Source organism: Macrobrachium nipponense, chromosome 43 (assembly GCF_015104395.2).
Source record: "Macrobrachium nipponense isolate FS-2020 chromosome 43, ASM1510439v2, whole genome shotgun sequence".
Taxonomy (NCBI): domain Eukaryota; kingdom Metazoa; phylum Arthropoda; class Malacostraca; order Decapoda; family Palaemonidae; genus Macrobrachium; species Macrobrachium nipponense.
In genome coordinates this window covers 26102851-26124773 of record NC_061104.1, presented here as the reverse complement: position 1 = coordinate 26124773, position 21923 = coordinate 26102851, and the positions used below count along the sequence as shown (strand labels likewise).

The following is a 21923-nucleotide window of genomic DNA, read 5'->3' as shown; positions in this document are numbered from 1 at the left end:
AGGTAAGGTGCCTTAACCTACCTGTAAGTACCCTAATTCTTTATCCATACAGCCTAAACTCTCACAATTACAGATCCAAACACTTGGCTTAAGCTGCACGACCTCAAACATGTTTCATAGACTATGGGTAGGCCTAGCCCGCAGTGAAAATTGACAAGGTACGTATGAGCCTATTCTACCCTTGCGGCTAAGTATCCTACCCATCTCACTTTAAAATTCAATGAACGTTACCTTTTGAAAGGGGATGGAAGTCATGTTGGTTAGTACTCCTCCGAGGGGCATTTTTTTCACACAAAACCTTAAAGGAATCGATGTTTGTAAACCTAATGCCGGTACCGTAGATTTTAAGGAACCACCTCTCTTCCAGTGCGGCCTATTTCAAAACATCATTATTCTGACATACTTCCACACTTCAGCTACGATTCACTTCGCACAAACTGAACCTTCCTTACCATTGTAGTAATATGAGGATGTGAGGAAGTTCGTTTCCCACCATAGTGACGCAGGAACCGATGTTAATATACGTTTTGCCGCCGTTTGCGTTCTATCGCCATATTGGCGTGTGACCCATGCGACTACTGCAGCTTGACCTCGGTCCGAACTACTGGTCATTTGTTTTGTTTTTTGTTTCAGTCAATTCACCCACTCGGAATAAAGCAACGTTTTCGCAAAAGACATCAATAGCCGGTCAGAAGCTGGCACAATATAAGGCTAGATCGCCGGGAAACAACGGGACATCGATGGAAAAGGAAGAGCTCCGCAAGAGACCGAAGTATTCGAACGCATGTAAACAGTGCTGTCGAGGAGGATGTTGTTTACACTAAAAAGTGCCGAGTTTGTGGAAAAGTGTAACCTTCAGCACATTCTTTAAATAAAGACACCATCGAATAGGCGATCTGTAAGCGTAAGAGAAAATGCTGTTTTATTCGTTTGTCTCTGTGCCACTTTTTGTAACTTCGGCAACATAAAAATATTACGTTTTTATCAGCTACCTAACTTAATGGATACCTTTCTCTGATATGAAGGTTAGGCTTAGGTAGTCTGGGACCTTATTACTACTACGTAGGATGATTGTTTTTTTATTTATTTTTTTTATTCATAGGGCCCTATCCCACCGAAGGCACCCAGCGAATGCCCCTAGCACCTGCCTAGCTATATTCAGTACATCTTAGACGTACTACTAGGTAGGTACTACCTAGGCCTAGGTAGGTAGTATAGGTAGGTACACAGCCTGAGATTTTTTTATTTTATTACCTAGCCTATACCTAGGTACCTAGAAATGGCGTACCTAGTATACTCTGTTTTTTTCCATCTGTTCATCCGCCTGTGGTGATTGCGCGTGGCAACACTGCGTCCCGGGCTTTAAGTAGTTACGCTATGTGTAAGTTTTAGGTAAATAGCTAAAGGATATCTGGGTGTACATTTACGACTGAAAAGTGTTTTAATAATTTACTATATGGAAATTTACACCGTTAATATTCGAAATAGGATATTATTTAAAGCCCGGGACGCAGTGTTACCATGCGCAAACACCACAGGCAGATGGACAAAGGGAAAAAAAACAGAGTATACCTAGTTAGCCCTATTTCATGTGATTTCTATTGTCAAATCTACATTAGTATCATACCTAGGCTAGCTCTCAGAAAAGAGGACAGTCTTTAATTTTTTCTTAATTTACCAACTAGGCTACTTGATATCTTTCTTAGTTGGACCTCTTAGGATTACCATAGGGTAAAAGATTGAGCGGCGACATAGTGGCCACCCCTCTCAGAACGTGGCCACATCCCATAAAAGCATTTGAATGTTGCCATTATTTCGTAATTTAGGAGAAAGTACTTTGAGAGGAATGTACAGGTCTTGGTTTACTGCCTGGATGGGCCACAACTCTTCATTTACCCTATCCTATACTGGCATTCCCCAGGTTATGACGGGGGTTCAGTTCTTGAGACACATTGTAACCCGAAAATCGTCGTAAGCCGGACTATCATAAAAAATCCTAAGGAAACCTTACTTTTAGCCTAATGCTTTTGGTGCATTAAAAACTATGTAAACTGCATTCTTATTGCATTTTCCATCAAAAAAACCTTCAAATATTTATTATTTTGCATTTTTGGTGTCATATTGTCAGATCAGTGTTGTAGGCGTCGTAACCCTGAAACATGTGTCCTAACCCTGGAAATAATTTCTGATGAATATAATTGAAAAGCGCCTTAACCTCGGAACATCGTAAGCTGGACCCATCGTAACCCTGGGGACTGCCTGTTTTTATATATCTATATATATATATATATATGTATATATATATATATATATATATATATATATATATATATATATATATATATATATATATATATATATATATATATATATATACAGTATATATATATATATATATATATATATATATATATATATATATATATATATATATATATATATATATATATATATACAGTATATATCTATATATATATATATATATATATATATATATATATATAGTGTGTGTGTGTGTGTGTGTATACATGTATATATATCTAGCCTATATTATATATAGTACTGCTCTCCTCATTGATGATCACTGACAAAATTGACAGGCCTAGGCTATTCTCTTCTTTCAGAATTGCATGGTAAAAGTACACATTAAGGCTACAATTGAACAATTCTTATTAAATACACTGCAACTCATCCCTTGTGTATCATAAATAAGTTGAAAATAATACAGTGACCAAAAAGTAGAGAACAATGATTGGCCAATAGTATTGGATAGGCTAATCACATGTATAGGACTAGGCTACCTGATACCTATTAAGTGCAATCCTGTATGGTTTTTGCTCACCAACATGGGGTTGTAATGAACAGAGCCATTCAGTCATTTACCCCATATAGGTAGACACAATAGTAGAAGTTATTGTTGTACAGTTGGTGTTGTTGTTGAAAAGATCATTAACTAAGCACAATTTGCTACTAATGATTTATTGTAAAAAACGAATAAGTTCAATAATTAATACCATGAGTTGGGGGGTACATCACCAGGTAACCCCCCCCCCCCCTCCCCATAAATCTACCACTTTCTGGATATCAAGTGGTAGCTTATTAGCCTACTAGGTTACTATGTAGTCTTGGAGTGACAAAAGCTGCTAAAGCCTACATTTCAATTGCATCTTGAATTGAATACATAACTTGAGAACATCTGTAGCCATTCTTTGTGTTGAGTCCTTCCATGGGCTGTATTACATGGAAAAAATTGGCAGAACTATAGGGTTGCTCCACATTGAGTATTACCTTGGAAATTGACTTTTCCTATAGCCTAGTATTTTGGTTGCTTAGTATTAACACCTTACCTTTTATTTTTTATTTTTTGTCAGTCAACTGTAATTAACCTCAAAACTGATATGTTATTGTATGTTGACAATCCTGGATTGCTAGCGCGCATGCCCAGTGTTAAGGGAACTTTTGGTAAAAAGTAGAGTTTCTTTCAGGGAGGTGTGCAGAGCCCCCAGCTAAGTAATAGGACTTACAAGGTTAGGCTAGGGAAGATTAGGTTTTATAGTTCATTTTTCAATAGGTTTCCTTAGCCAATCCCATCTTGAACATATGGCTCCCTTATGACTTTCAGGGTAGCCATCATAACAACATGTCCGTTCTCTCCCAGTGTTTTATCCCACCCAAAAAAACCCATTTCAAAGGGTCCCTGATAAAGATGTGAGGTTAATGATAATTGACAGACAAAAAACAACACTACTTCCTTTACCAGCAACACTAAAAGTATAGGAAAAATCAATTGTTCCAATACGTAATACAAACCATCGGTCCTTTAACAATAGGAATGTAACTTGTGGCAGCTGGAATCGGTCGTAAGCTTCGAACAAGGGAGTTCATTAGTTAACTGCTTGTCCGACAGTCAGCGCACCGCGCGACTGGGAGGTGAAGAACCACTTTGCTTTCGGCCGCGCTGGGTGACAGACGTGTTCTCCACTTCTCTCTAACCCGGCATGCTTTGTATATACAGTACTTCAAACTTTGGTTTACCTTCTCTTGCTAGTGTATTTGTGTGAACATCCTGTAAGTACTTGTGACTTTTGTATTTTCATTTAATTATGGATTCTCGTGAGCTGGAAAGTTCCCCACGCCCCCCCATCAGCTGCAGATGCCCTAGTGTGGAGGGCCGTAAGTGTGGGACCTTCCGCTCCTTTCCTGAAGTTGACCCTCATGATTTATGTGCTCAGTGTCGGGGGCACGAATGCTCTCACACCGAGCCCTGTGATATTTGTTGTGTGAGGTCGGAGGAGCAGTGAGGACGATTTGAGGGGAGGAGGAAGCGACGTAAGCCTTCCAGGGAGTTATCGGAAAGTTTTCCGGCTACTCCCCTGGTCTCGGACACGTCGTCTTCTTTCCTCCCTCCATCTCAACTCCCACGTATGGCTCCTTCCCCCTCGGGGGGGGGGGGGGGTGGGGGGGGGGGGGGGTGTTTCTCGCTCCTCCTCTTTGCCTGATCCGTCGAGCGTGGAGGAGGGGGCGAGATACCCCGACATTCAGTTGTACTCGGGTCTTCCGTTCGCTCGGGGTGGGACTTGTCTTCCCCCCCCCCCCCCCTCCCCCCCCCCCCCCCTACTAACCCGACCTTTGCTTTCCTCAGGTGTGCCTGCCGCGGGTGACGACCTCGGCCAGGTTTGGTTCTCGCTGGGTCTCCAGGAGACACCGAGTGTCTGGGGGATGCTGCATCACCTGGCGAGTGGCTCTGCTCCGGTAACACACGGCTCGGTAACCACCACCGTCTCGACCCCGGGGTATGCCGCCCCCTCCCCACCTGGTGTACATTCAACATGTAACCATGGTAACGCCTTCAGCTGCTGTCCAGGCGCCGCTTCCAGGTATTCCGAGGAGGGTCGTGACTCCGCCGCCCGGGTGTTTCGCCACTCTCGCCCCTGAACCTGCCGCCAGTACCCAGGATGTCGCTGGCCACTGCCCAGCCTCCTGCCGTACCTGGACCAACCCCTGCCGACGTCGTTCCTGCCCGTGGTGTTGCTGCTCCAGTCGCGGGTCCTTCCGGACAGGTGCAGCCGGGCAGTGTTGCTTCGGCAATTGCCCCGCCTCCATCCTGGGATGGAGGACCTGACGACTAAGAAGTCTCCTTCCAAGGGCCCGTCTCACTCCGGTGTAACGGGGGGAGTCTTCCACTGGTCCTCCTGCTCCTTCGGCGGGAGCGGGACCCGTCTCTCCTTCCGCAAGGAAGAAGAAGACGGGACCAGAGGGGGTACCCCGGCTAACACCGGTACCTCCTCATCTGGTGCTGGGGCTCTGCCGCTACATCAGGTTCCGTCTCGGGGCCTCTTGTTCGCGAGAGGTACCGGGTGTGCGGTCGCCCACGAGTGACCGTGCAGCAAGGCTCAGGCTTCCGAGTTCGCTCAGCGCCAGGACCGAGGCACGGAGCGGAAGACTGGTGAGAGTCGCTCAGGTGACTTCCGCCAGATCACGATTGCTCTTGTAGCGATCCGCGGGTACCCAGGGTTGATGTGACGGTCCCAGACCGGCTTCGGCCGGTTCCAGCGGCATGACGCGCTGTGAGTGGCAGGCCCCGCCCCTCCCACCGCGACAGAGGACTCTGCCGCCGGTCACCTGACCGCCGCTCCCACCGGGACCGGGGCGGGTAGGGGGACCAGCAGCAGCTCTTCTGACGCTTAGGACCGGAGCCACTTTTCTCGGCCGGTCTAGCCGCTCTCCCCTGGAGAGCCGCGCGACCCGGGCCTGCAGCTCGATCACCACCAGCGGGTTGGCGATCGCCTGCAGCCCCCCAAGCACACCAGTTCTGCCAGTGGGTGAGGGGGGAGCATCAGGTCTTCCTCTCCGATCTCTTCAACTTCCTCGGGTTACACCATGAAGAGCGAGGCAAACCGGAGTGATCGTGGGGAGCCCACTCCTCACGGTCCCACCCAAGACGCCCTTACGAGCCTGGCACAGTCTTAGGACCGACTAGATCGTATGCGCAAGTGGCTGGAGGAGACCAGGAGGGCTCTGTTGCGGTTCCTCTTCCTAAAGGAGGAGGATCTCGGGAGGCGTTCTTGCTGGAGGGACTTGACGGTCCTACTCCCACAGGACGCAGTCACTCCCGAGATCCAGAGGTCGTTTTCGGAGGCTATTGCGCTGATCCGTCAGCACAACGACCTCGGGGAAGGACGCCGCTCCTACCTTCTTGAGCCTACGTCCAGGCTCGAGTCGTTCTGGGGTCCTAAGAAGGAACCCAGGACGATGGTGGGTCTGCTGCGATCTGCTCTGGCTGACTCGGTTGCTGTGCCAGGTGGACACTCTCGTCTCCGGACAGGAGGGTTTTGCTACGGTCTGGCAGGTCTTCCAAGCTACTTCCCCCGCCTCTACTGCAACAGAGAAGGTTCTACGTGCCATCGGAGGACCCTATGCGCCCAAACAGGTGAACCCGGAGCTAGCTAGGCTAATTCCAGGGGTGTCTCTGCAGCAGCTCCTGTTGGAGAATCTATGGTTCTCGCAGCAAGAGGCACTCGCCTAGGAATCAACCGCCATGGCAGCATTCCAAGCAGTCTCCTGGCTAGACATGTGGTCCCTCACAGTGTCTAAGGTCGCGGCCACCTCGGGGAACATCTCTCCTGAAGGTGACCCAGCTTTCGGAAAGACTGTGCCAGTCTGGAGGTAGAGCCATCTCTACCTAGCCCACCCAGACGGCAAACCTGTGGGCCAACCTGGTTCTTCGGCGTAGGGACGCAGTCCTCACCTGAGTGAGCAGGGGGCGGCTGGGCGTGAGGCGGCTCTGGGTCTTCGCAACGGACTGGTGCAGAGTTCTTCCTCTCTCTTCCCTGGAGAGATGGTGGACGCTGCGGTGGAACGATGGCGCACTGATGACAGTGACCGTTTAGTACACCAGGCAGTCTCGAAGGCGTCTGGGCAGCCTCGAGCTACTGCGGCCAAGCCCAAGAGTTTGGTTAGCGCTTCCTCCACGGCCAAGACGATCGCATCATCAAAGCCCAGAGGAAAGACTCTGCCTTCAACTTCTTCAAGTAGTGACCGTCACCAGCCCTCCTCACAAGGGGGAGCTGGGAAGAAGTCAAAGAGAGGTGGGAAACACTAGGGGACGCCGTTTCCCCCTCACCTGCTGCCGGAATTTGGTTTGTGCCTGGCGAGCCATTGGGCAACATGGCAGCACTATGGAACGGAGACCTGGATAGTAGACGTCCTTCGGGAGGGGTATCTACTACCCTTCGAGTCTCAGCCACCCCTCACCTCCAACCTGGTCTACCTTCAGACTTACGTTTCCGGATCATCCAAGGACATAGCACTTCGGCAGGAAGTCCAAGCCATGCTGAGCCAAGGAGCTGTGGAGATCGTCAGGGATTGGTCACCGGGCTTCTACAGCCGTCTTTTCCTGGTGAAGAAGTCTTCGGGGGGCTGGCACCCAGTGATAGGCAGTCTCGGTTCTTGATGGAGACGGCACGCTCCGTGCTCGACTCCATCAGGGAAAACGACTTCATGCTTTTGGTGGGCTTGAAGGACACGTATTTCCAGATACCCGTTCATCAATCCTCCAGGAAGTACCTCCGCTTCATCCTTGACGGGACGGTGTACCAATTCAGGGCACTTTGCTTCAGCCTCTCAACTGTCCCACAGGTGTTCACGTGGAGACTAAAGGAGAGTTGGTCACAGGCAAGAGACCCGCCATACTTCCACGTGTCCCTCACGGAGGAGGTGAGGCAGGACCTAGCCTGGTGGCTGGACGACAGGAACCTCGTAAGAGGAGTGCCTCTCCGCACTCCCCCCCTGGAGATGTTGCTGTTTTCAGACGCGTCAACCGAGGGAAGGGGCGCACACCTGGAGGAGTTGCTGACTGCAGGCGTGTGGGATCATCACGACAAGCACCTTCACATCAACGTACTGGAGCTCAAGGCAGCGTTCCTCGCTCTCCAAGAGTTCCAGGACCATCTGATGGGACACTCGGTGGTTGTTGATGTGACACAAACACCACAGTAGTGGCAATACATCAACAAACAGTGGGGCCTAGTGTCCCTCCCGTTGCACCAGTTGACAAGTTGCAGGTGCACGAGTGGGCCGTGGCTCACTCAGTAGAGCTGTCAGCCGTCGGGATCAGGTGATTGGGACCGAACAGTCCCTACACCCAGACGTGGCGGTAAGACTCTTCAACCTGTGGGGGCGTCCAGTCGTAGATCTGTTCGCCACCTGGCACAACAGGAAACTTCAGGTTTTCTTCTCGGCTGTGCCGAACCCATGGGCAGCTACAGAGGACGCTCTTCAACACCCGTGAGACAACCATGTTGTCTACGCCTCTGTCTGATTCGCAAGGTGATCAGCAGAGCGCTGGTCACCCCGAATCTCTAGATGATCCTGGTGGCTCCCAAATGGCCTCAGGCCATTTGTTATCCGGACATGCTGGCTCTGCTTGCGGAAGCACTGAGAGAGATTCCCCCTTGGCACAACCTTCTCTGCCAGCCACACGGAACGGTACCACCAGTCAGTCCAGTCCCTTCGTCTTCATGGCTGGCTGTTATCCACCATCTCTTGCGAGCGAGAGGCTTTTCTCGCCTAGCAGCAACAGAGATGGCTGGGTATATCAGACAGTCCTCTGCAGCTGTGTACCAGGGAAAGTGGGCTGTCTTCTGTTGGTTGGTGTCGTAGACAGGGTCTATCTCCTCTCAGAGCCACTCTTCAGTAGGTAGCGGATTTCCTCGTTTTTCTTCGCTGAGAGAAGCTCCTCTCCGTCCCCACAGTCAAAGGATACAGGGCCACCTTGGCCCTAGTCCTGAAACTGAGGGAATGGATATCTCGAACTCGTTCGAGATCTCCCTTCTCATGAGGAGCTTCGAGAGGTCTTCCCACCCAGGGGACTCAGGCCCCCCGGGGTGGGATGTAACTCTCGTCCTTAGGAGTCTGACTCGAAGTCCCTTCGATCCACTCCGAGAGTCATCAGACAGGGATCTGACCCTCAAGACCCTCTTCTTGCTGGCCCTGGCATCGGCGAAGAGAGTAAGGGAACTTCATGGTCTTTCCATTGACGTCAAGCATACCAGGGGATGGGGATCTGTGACGCTCAATTTCGTCCCGAACTTCGTAGCGAAGACTCAGAATCCTTTGGTTCCTGATGACCGGTTCGAGTCATTCACGATCCCCTCCCTATTGGACTTCACCGACAACGATGCGGATGAGATGCTGCTTTGTCCTGTGAGGGCGCTACGGCGCTATCTGAAGAGAACTCGGCACCTCAGGCCTGAGTGTTGACGCCTCTTCGTTAGCACCGGGGTGACCAAGAAAGAAGTATCCAAGAACACTTTCTTTCTGGCTGCGTGAGGTGATCAGGAGGGCGTACGAAGCTGATGGTAGCGACGACATCCATACCCTTCGTCCGAGAGCCCACGAAGTCAGAGGCATTGGTCCTTCCCTTGCGTTCCGCAAGAACTTCTCCGTGGCGCAGGTCCTGAAGGCGGGGGTCTGGACCAACCAGACCACCTTCACCTCCTTCTACCTTCGGGATGTAGCCCACAGGTCCTTGGACACTTTTTCCTTGGGACCCGTGGTGGTTGCTCAACAGGTTGTGTAGCTTACCCAGCACCCGAGCAGACAGAACAGCACCGCATCCTTGTGTGACTGCATGAATGGATGAGTGAATGAGAGTGTGACTGGCTTCGCTTCCCCATCTTTTTCTCCCCCCTCTACCTGTGGGCAGAGGGAGGCGGTCGTCACTTTGCTGGAACAGGAGACTGGTGCAGGTAAGCTACTCGACCGAGCTCCATCCTATCCCTTTCATTAGGGATAGGAGCGATTATCCACCACTTCCCCCAACAAGTTGGGGGGGGAGTGGAAGCCAACAAGAGACAAACCCATGACTTCATTTTGCCTCTTGCAATAGGAACAAGTTCTTGTTTGCTAGTTTTAAGAGGTACGCTGGCCTCCCTCTTATTACTTGGGTCCAGAGGTCTGACCATTGATCCTGCGTTACATACCCCGATCATTGGGCAGAGGCTAGTATCCCTCCCTCTGCTCTTACGACCAGGGAGGGAACCAAGGTTGGACGAACACCAGTCTGTTCATTGACTCAGATTCCACCCACCAAGAAGTGAGTCTTCCTATTGTTAAAGGACCGATGGTTTGTATTATCGGAACAAATAACAATTTGTCGAAAATTGTATTTTTCCTAACTATACAAACCTGAGGTCCTTTACCCATAGTCCCACCTCATGCCACCCCTCACTTTGTTTTTCCTGGGCCTAAAGCAAAGTGATTCTTCACCTCCCAGTCGTGCGGTGGGCTGACTGTCAGACAAGCAGTTAACTACCGAACTCCCTTGTTCGAAGCTTACAACCAGTTCCAGCTGCCACAAGTTACATTCCTATTATTAAAGTACCTCAGAGTTAGGAAAAATACAATTTTCGACAAATTGTTATTTTCCGAGGTAATAATTTGTGCATAGCTACACTATTTTACTGATATTTTTGAAACTGAGTCTTGATAGCTTTGATAGGGAACTAATGCTATTCAAACAATACAGATGTAATTCTATCATGGTGTAACACCCCTTAGGCCTATTTGTCATGCTGCTCTGTTTAGTTCTATATTTTTCAGCTTCCTAGACGGATTATGATATATAGGCATTCAATAGCTCACTTTGTTTATAATGCAATTAATTATACCAAGAGTTTTTTTTAGAGAACACTTATCAAGATATTATGTAGGCTAACAAAGGCAATAACTTTTAAGATGATGGCCAGTGAAAAATTGTTCTTACACAGTATACAAACCAAGGAGGAACTACCTTTAGTGAAGCTGGAAACGGCTGCTAGACTTTTGTAGCAAGGTAGTTCAATAGTTGAACTACTGCCCGGGAGGGATAGCTCCCCCCACCTGGGTATACACATACTAATTTACTTTCGGATGTGTATCACATCGCTGTCTGCTCAGCTATCACTAGTATTTCCCCTCCATTCCCATGGTGAATTCTTTCTGTATTTTCAGTGTGTGCATCAATATCCTTTGTATGTTTGTTGTTAGTTATGTTTCAATTACAATATGGAAACCCATGATTTTGTTAAGCGGCTTCTAAGCCCTCTCTTCACAAGCGCGTGTGGCCGAGGGTGGGCAGTAAGAAGTGCAACAATTGGAGATCAAGTGTGGATGTTGATCCTCATGTTCTCTGCACATCTTGCAGAGAACAGGATTGCTATCCAGAATTGACTTGCAATGAGTGTTTCATGGGTCCCCTGTGCAATAGGTAAAGTTTGCCGGGAGGAAACATTAGAGGAGGAAGGGCACAAAGACACAATTGGAGGGTTTACACGCCTCTGACAACTCCCTTGGTGCCAGACCCTTCATCATCATTTCTGTCTCCTAGCTTTACTCCCCCTTCTACAGAGGAGGCCTCCTCTTTGCCCTCTTTATCTGATTCATCAAGCGATGAGGATGGAGGGGAGGTGGAGGTTCATGATGATCTCAGTACAGCCGCCTTGGGTTGCTCCGAGGGAGTTGAATTTCCTTCGGTGCGACAAGGTGCCCCCTCCCCTAATCTGAATTATATTCCCTTCTTGGTAGGTATGATGGCAGCAGCTGTCACCAAAGTATCTCTGAATGTCTCGCGTTCTCTAGACCTAGCGGGAACCCTCCTGTCGCTGCAGGGCTCGCTGTTGTACCTGGCTGCCCCCGTACCAACTTGTGAAATGGAAACCCCCCACCACCTCCATCACCACTGCTACGTTTGCTTAGGTCCCGCATCTGGGTACTGCCACCATCCGACTAATACAATTCCCTTGGTGGTGACAGGGACTGCTGTGCACCTTCTGGCACCTTGAATCATGGCAGCTACCCCTCTGGGCTTTGTGACGTCCACAACCATCATCACTGTGTCTGCTGTTCTGGAGGGCCCTATTGCTCATGTCAAAGCACTGTCAAGGGTGGAGCCCCCCCCCTACCCCTTTTGTTGTTCTGGTTCCTGTTTTGCCAGGCAGCCCCTGTCCTGATTGGCAATCTCCCTCCTGGATGAAGGACTTCGCTGCAAACCTGAAGAAGGTAACGAAGAAGAGTTATTCTGTAGTGTCATCATCATTGTCTTCCTCGTTGTGTCTGCTGTCTTGCTGTCACCTCCTTCCAAGGCCTCACGGTTTAATAAGAAAAAAGGCTGCCTCTCCCCTCCTAAGAAGTCTCTTCATTTGTCTCCTAGGGCTCTGCTTCCCTTTTGGAGGTAGCAGAGGGTTCTCTCGTTGATCTCTTCCTCTCCTGCGGATAAAGGTACTTCTCTGCAGGCCCCATTAGGCCTTCAGAACCTGGAGCAAGGGAGTGGCTACCTCAGTAACCTTTCCCTCCACTAGTTCAAAGGAGCATGCTTCTAAGACTATAGCTGTGTCAGGCATTGGTCTAAACCGAGATGCCTTGAATGTACGAGCACATCCCAGCCTGCTAACGGAGGTTCCTCTCTCCATAGCAGTGAGTGCACAGGCCGAGAGAAAGGGAAGACACTCAGGTGCCTTAACTCCGGGCAGTATAGGCAGTCCCCGAAAATCGTAAAAGATCCTAATTTTTTCCTTAATTTTAATGCTTTGGGCATATTGAAAACTATGTAAACTGCATCATAACCATGAAAGATGCATCATGAAGCTGGAAATAATTTCCAATGTATGTACAGTCAACCCCCGTATTCGGATTCTTGAGATTCGCAGATTTACCTATTCATGGATTTTTCTTTGGTCCATATCTACCCATTATTCGTGGGAAATTTGCAATGCGCCTATTTGAGAGTTTTTTCGATGATAAAGATTCACAAATTAGTGTATTTTGATGTTATTTTCATTGCTAAATACATTTTTATGATACAAAAATAATTTACTAATTTTCAAATTACAAAAATAATTTACTAATTTTCAAAATATTATATGGATTAATACTGTATTAGTAAGGTTTAATAAGATTAAAATCATATCATATAAATAAAAAATAATTCTCTCTCTCTCTCTCTTACAGAGATGTATGTTTTTTGTATGATAACTAAATGATTTACTCATTTTCAAATATTATTAATGTAAAACAGCTAAATATATAAATTCATTGAAGAAAAAAAAACACTATAGTGAATTAGTAAGGTTTTAGATTATAAATTAAAAAATTTATGTAAGAACGAAGGAAATCCCAATTTTCCTCCCATCTTTCTTTTCAACTCTAGGTACTAAGCTGAGGTCCAGAGCCTGTCAAAATATTCAGGCAGTCCGCAGTTATCGGCGGGTTTCTTTTCTGTTCCTGGGGGTGTGCCGATAAGCTAAAACCAGCCATTTAACCGAAACTCATTGATTTATGGCGCTGATAACCGGTTATCGGCACCATGAGCACCCTTATGGCACTGATAACAGAACTCATCCCATTATGGCGCCATAAAATTCTGCTGATTTTATGGCGCTAGACAAGCCCCATAAAACCGGATTGCTGATAACCAATCCCGCTGATAACCAGGGACTGCCTGTATTAAGTAATGTAACAGGAGGAGGAGGTTTTGTGTTGCCTTTCTCTCTCTCTTACTGAGATGAGAGTGTCTTTATGGTACTACATATATGTATGCATATAATGTTTATTAATATTTTCAAATATTAGTAATACTATAACTGTAATTACAAAATTCAAATGTGATAGTATTTTAAAGAAATAAAATGATCTTTCCCTTTCACTCTTTTAATAAGGATAACTCTCTCTTTCTCTCAGTTGCGACCCCAGATAATCTTAGATCAATCAATCAATCAGTCTCTCTCTCTCTCTCTCTCTCTCTCTCTCTCTCTCTCTCTCTCTCTCTCTCTCTCATCTCTCTCTCTCTCTCTCTCTCTCTCTTAAAGAGATGTATGTTTTTTCTATGATAAATAAATGATTTACTAATTTTCAAATATTAACATTAATGTAAAAAGCAATAATATAAATTCATTAAAGAAAATTCTACATATAGTGAATTAGTAAGATTTTAGTTTATAAATCTAAAAATTATGTAGGAATGAAGGAAATCCCAATTTTCCTCCATCTTTCTGTTTAACTCCAGGTAATAAGCTATATTACAGGAAGGGGAGCGGGTGTGTTTTGTTGCCGACTAAACGTTCATGAAATCTCTCTCTCTTACTGAGATCAGAGAATTTTTATGGTATAATATGTTTATTAATACTATTTTCAAATAATGATAATAATATAACTGTAATTGCAAAATTCATATGTGATAGTATGTCGGATAAAGAAATTCAATAATCTTTCCATTTCACTCTTTTGAATAAGGATAACTCTCTCTCTCTCTCTCTCTCTCTCTCTCTCCACAAGATACATGTGTCATAGTGGTAACTCCCTCCCTCTGTTTTGGCTGGAAGTGTTAGAAGTGTACGTATGTATACCTCTTTAAGGGTACTTCTACATTTTATGATAAAATATATAATTTACGGTCAATTTTCAAATATTAAGTTCAATGATATTAAAAAATAAAATTTCTCACTGTTATTTATGTATGTATATTTGTTTTGTAGTATAAATAAATGATTTAGCTAATAACTAATTTTTAAATATTAATAAGATTAATAAAAGATATAGCAATTCCCAGTCTTTTTATCCATGTTGAGAAAGGAGGTCAGGGGAGTAAATGACCGTTTGATATTGTATTGGTGGAGGGGAAGGAGTTGGAGTTGTAAGGCAATTTTCTCTCTTTTCATTATTATTCTCTATATGTCGCAGAAATAATTCATAATTTCACACTTGATGGTCAGACACGTACTTACAAAAAATTCAAATTTTATGGCAGCACCACTATCGCTAGTGTAGGTGAATGGGGCCCACCCACTTTTGGGAATCTTGGGTACAAAACTGCAGATGGAACCAATTTGTTTGGCTTGCCATGTCCATCTGCGGGGAGGAGGGAAGGGCTCTGATTATGTAATTACTTGGTAAGTATATTTAAAATCTAATCTTATTACAAAAATTACATTTCTACACACAGTCAACCCCCGCTATTCGCGAACTCCGGATTCACAGACTCACATATTGCAGATTTCTCTATGGACCTTATACAGTATGCCCCCCGTATTACCATGGTTGGTATGGTGTTTGCGTTCCACCTAGGTGGTTGCGGGTTCGATTCTCGGCTATTCCATTGAGGGGTGAGAGATGTGTATTTCTGGTGATAGAAGTTCACTCGACGTGGTTCATAAGTCACGTAAAGCCATTGGTCCTATTGCTGAATAACCACTGGTTCCATGCAACGTAAAAGCACCATACAAACAAACAAACAAACAAACTGTATTCGTGGGGGATGCATACCAAACCCACCGCAAATAGTTGAAACCCCTTAAACCTGCCTATTTTGTTAGTTGAAACTAAAGAAAAACCCACTGAAAATGTTTATGCCTGGTTTTTTTAAATAGTTTTATCACAAGAGTGCATTTTATGATGAAACTGATTCTGAAAAACTAGGAATTTGTGGATATTTCTCATAGAAAAATACCACTAATATGCAAATTTCCTGCAAATAATGGGTAGATATGGTCCATAGAGAAATCGGCAAATGTCAAGAAAGCAAACACGGTGGTTCCATTGAATGTATAAGTAAAATCTAATTTAATTTAAAGTGATTTTTATAAATTTCATTATTTTTCAGATGGTACAAGCTCTTGTTTTACATTTATAACATTCTTTTTGAGTAGTACATATATGGGGAAATGCTCTGAACATTTTTAGTATATTTTAAAAGTCTTGACTAAATTGTATTTTTGTACATACTGCTATACTGTAAAGGTGGATTCTTATTATTATTATTATTGATGATAAATAGTTTAGCCAGACCACTGATTTGACAATAGTAGTTATCATAAGGCTGGCCTAAATTGTTTGTTTGTAATAAGTATACTTAGAGACTGTTTTATACTTGTTACAATAATGATGGAAGAGCCTGTTATGAATACGTACTATAACCATGTATCATGAATTTTCACTTATTTATTTTGATTTTTTTCATTCTTTTCAGTAGGAACTGAGCCATAATAGGAAATCTTCAGAAGCATCGTGGACCTCGAGTATTGAAGAACAAAATCAAGTTCCACTACACATGGTGTCTGTGTCATTGAAGGATAAGGGTAAAAATACTGAGGCAGCTGTTTAGGATTTCCTCAGAAATTGTAGTTCCTTGTAAAACACAGGAGGTTAAAGGATTACAGTCGTGGGTTGAGTCTCTTCTTCTCTGTAGTTCAAAATGTCAGAACGGAAAGTTTTAAACAAGTATTATCCTCCTGATTTTGACCCTTCAAAGATCCCCAGGGCAAGATGCCCCAGAAACAGACAATTTACTGTCCGTTTGATGGTTCCATGTAATATCAAGTGTCATACGTGCGGTGAATATATTGCCAAAGGAAAAAAATTTAATGCACGAAAAGAAGACGTGGAAGACATGACTTACCTAGGAGTTCGTATATACAGGTTTTACATAAAATGCCCTGGTTGTCTTGCTGAGATTTCTTTCAGAACAGACCCAGAAAGTACCGATTATGTCATTGAAGCAGGAGCCCACAGAAATTTCCAGGCACTGAAATTGGCTGAAGAGCAGGCAGCTAGGGAAGAAAGAGAAGCCAAAGAAGAAATAGAGTCCAACCCAATGTTACTGTTGGAAAATCGCACACAGCAATCCCAGTACGAGATGGAAGTTCTTGAGTCTTTGGAGGATCTTCGAGACATGAATGAGCGTCATGCTGGCATCGATTTAGGGAAGATTACTGAAAAATATGAAGAGGAAAGAAAGATGACACAAGAACAACGTGAAGAAGCTGAGAAATTGGAGGCATTGAAAGCCTTGGGTTCTTGGGGAAATGATTGAGGGACAGATGGTCAAGCGAGTTGCACCTGAGGATTTGTTAGAAAGTCAGCCCTCAAAAAAATTGAAGCCATTGGTTGAAAATACCACCAAAACACATCAGATAACACTAGCCAACAAACATATAGATGTCCCCAGAAAGAATACAATGAAGTCAAAACTTACAGGATTGATTAAAGTAAAGGGTGATAAAGATTCCAGCAAAGGTGAGAAGAGCAATGAAAATACAGTGAATAACTCAGAAATCCAGAAAGAACAAGACAAAGGTAAGGAATTGGCAAAAGGCAGTTCATCAGATTTACCAGAACCACAAGTAGGGTCAACTCTCTCCTCAAAATCTGTTGCGACTCTTCTATCAAGTAAAGCCAATGCTACAAAAACACCCAGTCTAGTTGCTGCACAAAAGCCATTAAATGGACTGTCCTTTTTAGGGGCATATTCTGATTCAGAATCTGGGGAAGAGAGTACCTGAGTATGAAGTAAAGGTTTCTTGTATATTCATAGAATCCTGTATATATTACCAGTGTTAAAAGCAGAGATAAATTATTTGTTTATGACAGTTAGTTCTGCTGTTGCTTTTTATATACTTTTATCATCATCCACATTGCCTTCAGTGCCACACGACTCGAAGGGCCTCTGTGAAATTCTGCCACTCATCTCCAGCCTGCCTTCTCAATGTGCTTATCTAAGTAGATTAGGGTCTTCCGACTCTTCTGGTGCCAACAGGAACAAAGCTGACATTACCACATATTATTTTTAACTCCTACTACTCTTTTTGAAGCTTTATTTGCAAATTGGCAAACTCTTTAAGAAAAAGTTTCATTTACATAATATGATTCATGTACATATAGCAGTACAGATTGCACAAGACTTATCTTATTTTTGTATTTGTATGCAGTTTCAGTCTTATTTGGTTTGCATTTTAAAGGCTCACTAAACTCCAGCTCGAAAGATCTTGTACTGGATTTCAGTGTTTTTTAATATTTAAGTACTTTATATATATATATGTATTTTATAGATGATTAGTACTGCATGTATTTATGTTACTGTTTGCGGGTTCTAACTATTCGCGGGGGGGCGGTCTAGTATGCAACCCCCCGCGAGTACGGGGGACCACTGTATTATATGTGTGTGTATATTAAAATGTACCTATCATCATGCCAGCAATAATCTGCAGCATGAGGAACCAGATTGTAGTCGCACTTGCTTTCTCACATGACACCAGAAAAGCTGAAAGACTTGTCACTCCTACCTCATGAACCCTTTATCACAAATGCTGATGTTCATATAATCTTTCGTTAATCAAAGTAAAGTTTATCATTTCATCCTCACAGCTGTTTTTAGCTTCTTTTTTCCACCTCCTCTGAACTGTGAGGTCCAATCCAGTCATTTCTTTGGATATCTGAGGTCCTTCAAACCATTTACATTTTCTAACCACCACAGCTGTCCCTTTTCAACAATAAACTGTCGGTTTACTTCCAAAGACACCTTGTTGCATTATTTGTTTATATTTCTTATAGCTTTTATGATTACAATTTTGATGTTGGTTAAATGATTATGAAAATTGTAAATATACTGCAGTATTTATTTCTTAGTCAGTTTCCTTCAATCACCTTGACTTAATTACTAATGTTTCTCTGTATTCTGGTTGTTTGAATATGAATAATGTTTAGATAGAATTCCAAATTGAAATCAAGTTTCCTAAGATGCAGCTAGGGTAACATGAAACAATTTTTCTCATATTAGTTTCAGTCAGCTACCAAAGCAAAGTATATTTACTCAGTTCACAATTTTAAGGTAAATTAATGAAAACCAATCCACACAGTGACATAATTGATGGTTTTGTACATGAACTTTCCTGTCAGACATATTACTTAGCTTACGTCTCTGACGTCACGACAGAATTCAAAACTCGCGGCTAACGCGACAGGTAGGTCAGGTGATCTACCTTACCCGCCGCTGGGAAGCGGGTGTAAGAACCACATACCTTTCTTGCCAGATTTTTTCTGTCGTCGGTGTCGACCACACCTGTTGTCGGTACCTCTTGACAGTTGGATTCTTTTCTCGTTTTCGCCCTGGATTGTTTCTACGGACTTTTGGTTGAAGTACCCGATCTTTTGGCTTGGCATTCGCGATTTGTGGACAGTTATTGGACTTTTTTTTGGATTTTTCTTGGATTCATGATGTCTGATGTTGATACTAAGAAAACTGCTATGTTTAGAGTTTGTTGTATGACTGAGTGTAAGGTGAGGCTACCGAAAGCTGCGGTAGACCCTCACACGGTATGTTTGAAGTGTAGAGGGAATGAATGCACCTTTAATAACCCTTGTAATGAATGTGAAAGCTGAATGAGGATGAATGGAAGTCTTTGTCTTCCTACTTTGAGGAAGCTTGAAAAGGATAAAAGATTAGGAAAGCTTCTTCCAGGAGCAGTAGTAGATCTCGTATTAGCGAGTTGGATGTAGATAATCCTATTTTAGAAGTAGCTCCTTGTCAGTTTCAGCTCCTGCTCCCTGCACCGAAGCCGAAGATTGCGCCTTCGGAAGTGGCCTCCATGAAAGCCACCATTCGCAGTATGGAGAGGAAAATCAAACATTTAGAAGGTAAGAGTGATTCCAATAGTGATTTGTGCAGTGAACCCAGTGCAGTGGAGGGTGCGTCTGATCGGCTCCCTAATGCTTCCAGGCCTAGACCTCTTCCAGACTCCCCGTCCCAGTGGAGGAGGAAAGTCGAAAGCCCAGGAAGGAAGGTTTTAGGGAGCATCCCCAACGGTCAGGCGTCCCCTCGTAGCTCCTGTTGATCGTTCCCAGGCTACCTTGGATCGCTCCAAGAGAGAAATTTTGCGTCAATGCTTCTCGTCTTCACCTTCGCCTTCTCCTAAACGAGGATGGAGCTCTTCGGAAGCCTCGCGCCCGTTCGAAGAGAGGCCTGGAACTCTCCTTGCGCGCCGCCCTTCCAGCCTGAAGTTTTTTCGGAAGAGCCTGACGGCATCCTTTGCGCCCGGCCCTTCACAAGCCTGAAGTTTTTTTTTTCGAAGAGGAGGCTGAGGTGGAAGCGAAGAAGCGTAAGAGATCTCAGGACTATCGTTCCCCGGATCGGAAGATCGAGCCTCGTCACCTGTTCACGAGTTTGTGAATTCTCCTGCAAGGGTGTTGGCTAACCTTCAGGCGCAGATTTCGGCTCTGGCTGGCTCTCTTTGCGGGTCTTCTCGTCGTAGGAAGGACGTCTCGCTTCCTTTAAAAGAAGTCCAGGCTCCCCTCTCCTGACTCTCGCTATTCGACGGAAGCGGCGCGCTCACCTGTGCGTTCGGATTCTCGCAGGAGACTTTCTGCTTCGGACAAGATACATCTGCGTCTAAGCGCCATTCGCCTGACAGACAGGTTTCTCCTTCTTCGGACAAGGAGCAAACTGCGCGTAGGAGACTCTTCACCCTCTACAGACGCTCTTCTCGAGACAGGATCGCTCCCCTTGACAGGCACCAAGAGCCTAGTAGGCGCTACTCACCTCGTAGCCGCTCCTCGTCTCGCCTCCACTCTCCGGTTGACAAGCGCCCTAAATCGGACAGGCGCCCTTCGCTGGACAGGCGTCAAGAGCTTGTTAGGCGCGTTTCCGCCTGGCAGGCGCTCTTCTCCTTCCGTACTTTCGCTCGCCTCGAGGTCAGGCGCCGAGAGCCTAGCAGGCGCTTCTCCCCTTGTAGGCGCTCACCTAGTAGGCGCTCGTCGCCAGAGATCCTCTCAGCCTCGGTTCAGGCGGCGCCAAGAGCCTGGTAGGCGCTTCTCGTATGGCAGGCGCTGTTACGCTGGTAGCCGCTCTCCTTTGGATAGGCGCCAAGAGCCTGATAGAAGTTCTTCTTCAAACAGGCGCTCTGCGCCTGACTGCCGCCTGACTCCTGTTAGGCTCCAAGAATCTGGGAAACGCACTCCTCCAGACAAGAAGGATGTTGCAAGTAGACACTTTCCTGAAGCATTGTCTCCGAGACGTATACGTCTTACTTCCTCTAGAGACTCTTTTAAGAATAGTCGCGCCTCTAAGGATCATGAGGGCTCTTCAGCTCAGGAAGAACAGGACCCCTCAGAAGAAGAAGGACCAAAAAGACTCCTCTGTTTCCTCCTATAAGAGGCTGACAGAGTTACTCCTGCAAAGAGTTTGGAGATATCCTTTCTCCTGTGGCTATCCCCCTTCTCCTCTTTCGTTATTCTCCATTCGTTAGAAGACGTTGAAGGTTTCGTCTTGCGTAAGGATGAAACCTACTGTTTCCATGAAGAAGGCGCTGAGAGGTTTTGGGGAATGGCTCCTTTCTAAGGAAGAGAAAGGGAGACGGTTTTTTCTTTCCCTCCTTCGTCTAAACTGACTGGCAGATTGGGATTCTGGTACGAATCAGGGAGAACCTTTAGGCCTCGCTCTCCCTTCGCTGCGGAAGACTCGGACTTCTCGTCATTGGTGGATTCTGCTCGTCGTTCCGCCCTCTTGTCCGCCAAGACTACGTGGGGAATGAACGAACTTGACCACCTACTGAAGGGAATGTTCCGAGTCCTGAAGTTTTCAACTTCCTTGATTGGTCTTTAGGTGTTCTGGCTAATAAGACCCCAGACCCCAGATGCTCTGTCTCCTGAAGATCTTAACTGTGTCCTCACTTGCATGGATAAAGCAGTGAGAGATGGATCGAGTGAAGTCTCCTCACTGTTTGGAGCTGGAGTGATTAAGAAACGGTCGGTCTACTGTTCGTTTCTCACGAAGGCAGTGTCACATGCGCAAAGGGCCTCGCTTATGTATGCTCAACTCTCTCCTCTTCTGTTGCCCCAAGAAAATTATTCAAGATTGTCTCGAGTGCCCTTTCAGCTAAGGCTACTCAGGACATGTTAGCCCGGCAGGCGGCCAGGACCTCGCTCTGTCTTCCAACCCAAGGCCAAGAAAGAGACTCCTCTGAGACAGGAGCCCTTTCGAGGAGGACCCGCTGTCAGAGGTTCTGCAACCAGATTGGGACTAGACCTTTTAAGAGAGGTAAAACCTTCTCTAAGTCAGTCAGAGGGAAGAAAAGCGATCAAGGACTCCAGACTCAGTGGTGGGTGCCAGACTACTGAAA

General features: G+C 45.6%; 2 protein-coding genes across 3 annotated transcripts in view; one reads left to right on the top strand and one right to left on the bottom strand.

Annotated features, from left to right (window-relative positions):
• Positions 1-21923, bottom strand: part of LOC135213596 (probable glutamate receptor) — a 183136-nt gene that overhangs the window by 15916 nt on the left and 145297 nt on the right. The gene's annotated exons all lie outside the window — the stretch shown is intronic.
• Positions 699-18430, top strand: LOC135213595 (splicing factor YJU2-like). The gene is given in 3 exon segments (XM_064247606.1): positions 699-904; positions 16004-16822; positions 16824-18430. Coding segments are annotated over 2 exon segments (1086 nt in total). The 5' UTR covers positions 699-904; positions 16004-16225; the 3' UTR covers positions 17313-18430.